Source organism: Phragmites australis, chromosome 24 (assembly GCF_958298935.1).
Source record: "Phragmites australis chromosome 24, lpPhrAust1.1, whole genome shotgun sequence".
Lineage (NCBI taxonomy): Eukaryota > Viridiplantae > Streptophyta > Magnoliopsida > Poales > Poaceae > Phragmites > Phragmites australis.
This window is the reverse complement of record NC_084944.1, coordinates 21,207,888-21,217,178: the sequence shown is the minus strand read 5'-3', so window position 1 is coordinate 21,217,178 and position 9,291 is coordinate 21,207,888. Positions and strand designations below refer to the sequence as shown.

At 36.4% G+C, this 9,291-nt stretch overlaps 1 protein-coding gene and 2 pseudogenes across 1 annotated transcript; 1 reads left to right on the top strand and 2 right to left on the bottom strand.

The window, feature by feature from the left end:
* Positions 1-1,786: 1,786 nt before the first annotated feature.
* On the top strand, positions 1,787-4,409 carry LOC133907262 (large ribosomal subunit protein uL2cz/uL2cy-like). The gene is made up of 3 exons (XM_062349261.1): positions 1,787-1,821; positions 2,313-2,719; positions 3,370-4,409. Exons 1-3 carry the CDS (start codon positions 1,787-1,789, stop codon positions 3,810-3,812), a joined length of 885 nt encoding a protein of 294 aa, XP_062205245.1. The 3' UTR covers positions 3,813-4,409.
* Positions 4,410-4,452: 43 nt separating this feature from the next.
* Positions 4,453-5,646, bottom strand: LOC133907529 (photosystem II protein D1-like; annotated as a pseudogene).
* A 267-nt stretch (positions 5,647-5,913) lies between these two features.
* Positions 5,914-7,668, bottom strand: LOC133907886 (maturase K-like; annotated as a pseudogene).
* Between the last annotated feature and the right edge of the window lie 1,623 nt (positions 7,669-9,291).

The window sequence follows — 9,291 nt, the reverse complement described above, 5'->3', positions numbered from 1 at the left end:
ACCCATAAGTAGCGATCAAGGAAATCGATCAAACGATCCCAATACCGTGAAAGAGAAAGTTCCCAGATCCAGGGAAGCTTATCATAAAGGGCTTCAACAAGGGGTTTTATTCATTCGTTGAGCAAAAAGATAAAGATCGGATAGATTCGAACCACAATTGCAAAGGTAATAACTACTATATCAGCCCAAATCATGATCTTCACCAACGTGGATTTGGTTCTCTCGCGAAAATCATGAGTTGCAGAGATGAGAACCATGAAAAGCAAGATCCCGAATAAGAAAACAGAAACCGAGGAAACCACAAGAGTGAAGACTAGTAGAGTCTCATCTTTTGTCATTCTTTGCTCCTTTTTCACTCAATGATTCATTCGAAATTCCCAACCAAAAATTCTATGTCTATTTTATGATATTTCTATATATATAGAATATGATATCTAATATGACACCCGATTTGTCAAAGGGATTCGATTAGTGACTTACCCATTTTATATAGCAATCCCTGATCAAAGAGAGAACAATATCCATTTCAAAACATTTCTAACGGATTCCTTGGTTCGGACCGACGAAGTAATGGCACTCGATTATTATCAATCCGACTGCAATCTTTTTCTGTCGGTAAGGATTTCACCAGAGGACCTTCTACTTCTAATAGGCCATGAACTATAGATAGAGAAGAATCATTCTGAGCGAGTCCATAAGAAGCGACCCACTTTTTCATCGGTTCCAGGGGAAGACCAAAGATCTTGCGCGACTGGTCCGCTAGAAAAACTCAAAAGAGAAATAAGTCTCGTTAATCTCTTCATGCTCGTTCCAAGTTCGAAGTACCATTTGGCCAAAGAAAAACCCGCTTCCTGACATGATTGCCTCTTTATATAGATAGGTATAGGATCTATGGGGTTATTACTTAGAAGTCTATTTTGTACAAGATCCCCTCCTATCTGATAGAAAAGGGTCCCATGATCCCGAGCCGGTCTTATCTTGGCTCACAAACCCCAAGTTTGTCTATGAAGAGCTAATCTAATTGTATTAGTTTCTATAATGGATTTCTTATGTGGAATACTAATGGATAGGGCCTCGTTGCTAAGTGCTACAAGATCTAGTGCACTGGAACTTGTGGTTATGGACCCGAATCCTTTAGTATGGAACATTGTCTTTTCCAAGTAAAAACCCCTAGTATATGAAAGAATGAAAAGGTGCTTTCGTTCTTGTGGAATAAGAAGCCCTCGTACCTTAATGAAAGGAAAATAGGAATTTTTCGTTAGGTATTTGACCAAATAGGATCGTCCAGTTCCTATATAACCTATCACTAAAATACCTAATAGGGCTAAGCGGAATGAAAAGGGTTTGCCATGAGATGGTAAATGAAAACGATTAGCCCCAGGTTTTGGAATAAGTGATTGTCTGATAATGAGCAAGAAATATACGTCTTTCTGCTAAAGAGGATCTATTAAACTCATAATTCAGTAGATCCTTGTTAGCAATGTCAACTAGGTATCATAAGTAAATGGATCCTGGTTGTTCAATCCTTTGATAACCAAGGTCATTCTTTGCTAAAGAGAAATGATCACTATGAGTCAGACTCAAATGGATCCATTCCAAATAGAGAGAATTAGGATTATTGATCCCTCTCAATCTCTCTTTCAATTCGAGGATCCAGAGAGGTGTTTTCATAGTCATTTCCGAATATTTGCCATCTCTGAATATTTTTGATTACATTTTTCTATTATATGTCTTTCTATATGAAAATTGGTTATTTATGATGTACGATGATCCCTGTTAAGCATCCATGGCTGAATGGTTAAAGCGCCCAACTCATAATTGGTAAATTTGAGGGTTCAATTCCTACTGGATGCACGCGAACGGGAACGTTCCATAAGTCTATTGGAACTGGCTCTCTATCCATGAAATCTCACCCATCATCCATACATAACGAATTGATATGGTTTATTCATACCATAACATAAGAACAATAAGAACTCGAATTCTTATTGATACTGGAACTCAGAGCATCAGAGGGAAAGTCGATTTATGGATGGAATCAAATACATAGTATTTACAGAAAAGAGTCTTTGTTTATTGGGAAAGAATCAATATACTTCTAATGTCGAATTGGGATTCACTAAGACAGAAATAAAGCATTGGGTCGAACTCTTCTTTGGTGTTAAGGTAGTAGCTGTGAATAGCCATCGACTACCTCGAAAGGGTAGAAGAATGGGACCTATTCTGGGACATACAATGCATTACAGATGTATGATCATTACCCTTCAACCGGGTTATTCTATTCCACTTCTAGATAGAGAAAAGAACTAAAGGCGAATACTTAATAATACGGCGAAACATTTATACAAAACACCTATCCCGAGCACACGCAAGGGAACCGTAGACATGCAAGTGAAATCCAATCCACGAAATAAATTGATCCATGGACGGCACCATTGTGGTAAAGGTAGTAATGCTAGAGGAATCATTACCACAAGGCATAGAGGGGGAGGTCATAAGCGTCTATACCGTAAAATCGATTTTCGACGGAATCAAAAAGACATATCTGGTAGAATCATAACCATAGAATATGACCCTAATCGAAATGCATACATTTGTCTCATACACTATGGGGATGATGAGAAGAGATATATTTTACATCCCAGAGGGGCTATAATTGGAGATACTATTGTTTCTGGTACAAAAGTTCCTATATCAATGGGAAATGCCCTACCTTTGAGTGCGGTTTGAACTATTGACTTACGTAATTGGAAGTAACCAATTAGGTTTACGACAAAACCTAGAAATCGATCACTGATCCAATTTGACTACCTCTATGGGATAGACCTCAACAGAAAACTGTTGAGTAACGGTAGCAAGTGATTGAGTTCAATAGTTCCTCATAGAAAATTATTGACTCTAGAGATACGGTAATATGGAGAAGACAAAATTGTTTGAAGCACGCACGGAACCGGAAGCGCCCCTTGTTTCAAAGAGAGGAGGACGGGTTATTCACATTTAATTTGATGGTCAGAGGCGAATTGAAAGCTAAGCAGTGGTAATTAAGACCCCCAGGTGAAAATAGGGATGTCTCCTACGTTACCCATAATATGTGGAAGTATCGACGTAATTTCATAGAGTCATTCGATCTAAATGCTACATGAAGAACATAAGCCAGAATACGGAACGCGGAGACCTAGGATGTAGAAGATCATAACATAAGCGATTCAGCAGATTTGGATTCCTTTTCTATATCCACTCATATGGTACTTCATCATACGATTCATATAAGATCCATCTGTCTAGAGATCGTCATATACATCTAGAAAGCCGTATGCTTTGGAAGAAGCTTGTATAGTTTGGGAAGGGGTTTTTTTGAGAAAAAAGAAGAATCTACTTCAACCGATATGCCCTTAGGCACGGCCATACATAACATAGAAATCACATGTGGAAGAGGTGGGCAATTAGCTAGAGCAGCAGGTGTTGTAGCGAAACTGATTGCAAAAGAGGGTAAATCGGCCACTTTAAGATTACCATCTGGGGAGGTCCGTTTGGTATCCCAAAACTGCTTAGCAATAGTCGGACAAGTGGGTAATGTTGGGGTGAACCAAAAAAGTTTGGGTAGAGCCGGATCTAAGTGTTGGCTAGGTAAATGCCCTGTAGTAAGAGGGGTAGTTATGAACCCTGTGGACCACCCCCATGGGGGCGGTGAAGGGAAAGCCCCCATTGGTAGAGAAAAACCCACAACCCCTTGGGGTTATCCTGCGCTTGGAAGAAGAAATAGTAAAAGGAAAAAATATAGTGATAGTTTTATTCTTCATCGCCGTAAATAAATATGTAACTAGGAATATGGAAAATTGCATTTTTGGAATTTGCAATAATGCGATGGGCGAACGACGGGAATTGAACCCGCGCATGGTGGATTCAGAATCCACTGCCTTGATCCACTTGGCTACATCCTCCCCTTATCCAGCTAAAGGATTTTCTCTTTTTTCCATTCATCATTATTCTATTTATTCTGACCTCCATACCTCGATCGAGATAGTGGACATAGGATGACACTCTTTAAAATGAAAAAAAGGAGTAATCAGCTATGACACAAAAAAAAAACAAATCCTTTTGTAGCTCGTCATTTATTGGAAAAAATATAAAAGGTCAATATGAAGGAGGAGAAAGAAACAATAGTAACGTGGTCCCGGGCATCTAGCATTCTACCCGCAATGGTTGGCCATTCAATCGCAATTCATAATGGAAAGGAACATATACCTATTTACATAACAAGTCCTATGGTAGGTCGCAAATTGGGGGAATTCATGCCTACTCGGCATTTCATGAGTTATGAAAGTGCAAGAAAGGATACTAAATCTCGTTGTTAACTGAATTCAGAATAGAAAGATTTAGAATAAACAAAGAAATACCCAATATCTTGTTGGAACAAGATATTGGGTATTTCTGGATTTCCTTCCTTTAAAATTTCTATATGTTAGTAGAAAAACCTTATCCATTAAGAGATGGAACTTTAAGAGCAGCTAGGTCTATAGGGAAGTTGTGAGCATTACGTTCGTGCATTACTTCCATACCACGATTAGCACGGTTGATGATATCAGCCCAAGTATTAATAATGCGACCTTGGCTATCAACTGTAGATTGGTTGAAATTGAAACCATTGAGGTTGAATGCCATAGTGCTAATACCTAAAGCAGTGAACCAGATCCCTACTACAGGCCAAGCAGCCAAGAAGAAGTGTAAAGAACGAGAGTTGTTGAAACTAGCATATTGGAAGATTAATCGACCAAAATAATCGTGAGTAGCTACAATATTATAAGACTCTTCCTCTTGACCAAATTTGTAACCCTCATTAGCAGATTCATTTTCAGTAGTTTCCCTGATCAAACTAGAGGTTACCAAGGAACCATGCATAACACTGAATAGGGAACCGCCGAATACACCAGCTACACCTAACATGTGGAATGGATGCATAAGGATGTTGTGCTCCGCCTGGAATACAATCATAAAGTTGAAAGTAACAGATATTCCTAAAGGCATACCATCAGAGAAACTTCCTTGACCAATAGGGTAAATCAAGAAAACAACAGTAGCAGCTGCAATAGGAGCTGAATATGCAACAACAATCCAAGGACGCATACCCAGACGGAAACTAAGTTCCCACTCATGACCCATATAACAAGCTACACCAAGTAAGAAGTGTAGAACAATTAGCTCATAAGGACCACCATTCTATAACCATTCATCAACAGATGCAGCTTCCCAAATTGGGTAAAAATGCAATCCGATTGCCGCAGAAGTAGGAATAATGGCACTAGAGATAATATTGTTTCCATAAAGTAAAGAACCAGAAACAGGCTCACGAATACCATCAATATCTACTGGAGGGGCAGCGATGAAGGCGATAATAAATACGGAAGTTGCGGTCAATAAGGTAGGGATCATCAAAACACCGAACCATCTGATGTAAAGACAGTTTTCGGTGCTAGTTATCCAGTTGCAGAAGCGACCCAACAGGCTTGTACTTTTGCGCCTCTCTAAAATTGCAGTCATGGTAAGATCTTGGTTTATTCAAATTGCAAGGACTCTCAAGCACACGTATTAACTAGAAATAAAATAGATAATAGAAGGCTTGTTATTTAACAGTATAACATAGCTTATATACCAATGTCAACCAAGCGAGCCCCAACGATTGGATTTCCATATAACAAAATTCACCAAACCAAAATATTTTGTAAATGAAGTGAGTGAAAATTCAAAACTCAGATTGCTCTTTTCTATTTTCCATATGGGTTGCCCAGGACTCGAACTCGGAACTAGTCAGATGGAGTAGATAATTCTTCCTTATTACAATAGAAAAAAAACCCCTCCCAAATCGTGCTTGCATTTTTCATTGCACACAACTTTCCATATGTAGAAATAGCCTATTTCTATTCCGAGGAGGAAGTCCACTAATTTTTTTAATTAGTAAATAGATTCACCTACTATTTATTTAGGGGAACATTTCAGAATGGAAAATGTGAAAGTTTTATCTTGATATCTATCATTTCTAGTTTATTAGTTTTGTCTAAGTATTAATTAAGAGTAAGAGGATTCACCAGGTCATTGATACGGATAATATCCAAATACCAAATACGCTCACTGTGTGATCCATGGAAATAAAAGTGAGTTGTTTTGGTGAACATCAAAGAAAAAACTTGCTCTTCTTCCGTAAAAAATTCTTCTAAAAATACTGAACCCAATAGTTGCATAAAAGTTCATACCGTACTTTTATGTTTACAAGCTAAAGTTCTAGCACATGAAAGTCGAAGTATATATTTTAGTCGATACAAAGTCCATTTTTTTGAAGATCCACTATGATAATGAAAAAGATTTCTACATATCCGACCAAAGCGATCAAGAATATCCCAATCTGATAAATCGGTCCAAACGGGTTTATTAATAGGATACCCCAATCCAGTTCAAAATTGAGCTTTTGATAAGGATCCAATGAGGGGAGTAGCGGGGACTATAGTATCAAATTTTTTCATTCGAGTATCTATTAGAAAAGAATTCTCTAGCATTTGATTCCTTACTAACAAGGTATTTATTGGTACACTTGAAAGGTACCCCAGAAAATCGAAGCAAGAATTTGTTAATTGGTTTATACGGATCCTTTGTAGTTGAGTCCAGAAAGAGAAAAAATATTACGAGAAATTGACAAGGTAAGATTTCCATTTCTTCTTCAAAAGAAGAGTTCCTTTTCATGCAAGAATTCCTTTTCCTTGATATCAAGTATAATGCATAAGAGGATCCATAAAGAACCATATGGTTTTCCGAAAAAACCCTGGGTACATTACACCAAAATGTTCCATCTTCCTAGAAAAGTGGATTCGTTCCAGAAAGGTTCCAGAAGATGTTAATCATAAGAAAGAAGATTGTTTACGAAGAAACAACAAGAAAAATTCATATTTTGATACATAAGAGTTATATAGGGATCGAAATAGTCTTTTATTTTGTTTTTTCAAAAGAAAAATCAATTTCATTGAAGTAATAAGACTATTCCAATTCGAATAATAATTGAGAAAGAATCGCAATAAATGCAAAGATGGAACATCTTGGATCCGGTATTCAAGGAGTTGAACCAAGATTTCCAAATGGATAGGATAGGGTATTTCTAGATGTGATAGATAATGTAAATGCAAAAATTTGTCTTCTAAAAAAGGAAATATTGAATGAATAGATTCTAAATTTTGAAACTTTGGTATTTATTTTTCTTCCGGACAAGATAGTTCTCCTAGCAAGAATGGGATTTCTACAACGATCGCAAACCCCACAGATAGAATCTGAGAATAAAACTCAGAATAAAAATAATTGCTGTGATCCAACAATCGATCTTGGTTAGGATGATTAACCTAATTAATTTAAAACTTCTGCTGATACATTCGAATAATTAAACGTTTCACAAGTAGTGAACTAAATTTCTTGTTATTACACCCTATAATTTCCACATGTTCGGAACCATTTAATCCATAATCATGGGCAAATGCATAAATATATTCCTGAAAGAGAAGTGGGTAGACGAAGTATTGTTGACAATATTTCTGTTTTTCTGAATACCCTTCGAATTTTTCCATTTGTATTTCTACTTGAATCAGAGAAAAAAAGCATTTCTCGGTTTATCAAATGATGACATAGTGCAATATGGTCAAAACAGGGTGTTGCATTTTTTTAATACAAACCCTGGAAAGAAAGGAAGTTTAATCCATGGATCTTTTTCTATCGAATTAGTTTATGTTTGTTCTAATTACAAAAAAGAACAAATCTTTTATTTTTGCAGGCCAATCGCTCTTTTGACTTTGGAATATAGTCTTTTTATCAATATACTGCTTCTTTTACACGCTCAATTCATAACATCCCTTTTCAATCCATAATCAAGAATAATTAGGATTTCTAAAAAAAAGTCAAGGGTCCACTCATAGGAAAACCCAACCTTTCCCCGCATCAGGCACTAATCTATTTTTAACGTCTAATTAGATCGGGGAATCATTCCAATTAAGAAGTTAACCTCGTTGCTTTTTATTTTACCAGAATTAGAGTCAGACTCTATCCATTTATTCACTAGACCTAGAAAATCATAATTTTTTATTAAAAAAAATTGATTTTATTACGACATGCTATTTTTTCCGTTCATTACCTTTGAGTATCAGTCACAGTCTTCTAGACTCTATCAAGAGTCTGGAAGAATTTGTTGCCTCACCCAAATGTGTAAAAGATCATAGTCGCACTTAAAAGCCGAGTACTCTACCATTGAGTTAGCAACCCAGATAAAATAGGATCTTAGATACGATCGAAATCCAAAAATCGATGGAATTACACCAGACGCTCCTGCCAAAACATTGACTTAGCAAGACATCAAAAGAAAGATTTTGTCACCCATTAAAAACATTAAAATACCAAAATGAACAGATACGGTTAAATTTCACGAAGGTTAAAAAAGGAGCGGCCCCAATTACAATGGAAAAATAGTCATTTTTTTAGCAACTTTTATTTAAATAAATAAAATAATCTTGTATGTGTATGAGAGTACATGCAAGGGGGGCAACCCTATCATTTGAGCGAAGTGTAGACAGAAATACCTAATATGGAGTGACGATAAAGAGACCTATCTATCTACAAATTCTATTTGTTCAATAGACCTTTGTCAATGGAAATACAATCGTAAGAAAACCAATTAGATAAAAAAGGAAATAAAATAAGGGCTTTTGTTGGATTGGCACGACATAAATGCAGCAAAAAAAAATAGGACTAAGAAAGAGGCAAATTGTGTCTAAATAATTAAGGGGTACTAGTTACCCTATCCTACCTTTTTATTCATTTAGTTCTTCAATTAACTCAAAGTTCTTTCTTTATCTTTAAAGAATTCTACCTTCCTTAAAATATCATAAACAGTTCTTGTAGGTTGAGCACCCTTTTCAAGGAAATAGAGAATAGCAGGAACATTTAAACAAGTTTGATTCTTTATCGGATCATAAGAACCTACTTTTCGAAGATCTCTTCCTTCTCTTTGAGATCGAACATCAATTACAACAATTCGATAGACAGCTTATTGGGATAGATATAGATAAACAATGCCCCCCCCCCCTCCCTAGAAACGTATAGGAGGTTTTCTCCTCATACGGCTTGAGAAAATGATTCGAATTTATGTCTACAATACAAGTAGATAGAAATTAGACTATGACTTGCATTAATTTCCTTACAGAAAAGAAAAAACAAATTTCATTTATACTCATGACTCAAGTTGGCTAATTTTGACTAACAGACTTC

Bases quoted from the DNA above. Each gene is read 5' to 3' on its own strand.
- LOC133907262 (XM_062349261.1), top strand. From the start codon at position 1,787: ATGGCTGAATGGTTAAAGCGCCCAACTCATAATTG. The intron at 1,822-2,312 runs GTAAATTTGAGG...AAAGAACTAAAG, and splicing joins AAGCGCCCAACTCATAATTG to GCGAATACTTAATAATACGG. The intron at 2,720-3,369 runs GTGCGGTTTGAA...AGAAAAAAGAAG, and splicing joins GGGAAATGCCCTACCTTTGA to AATCTACTTCAACCGATATG.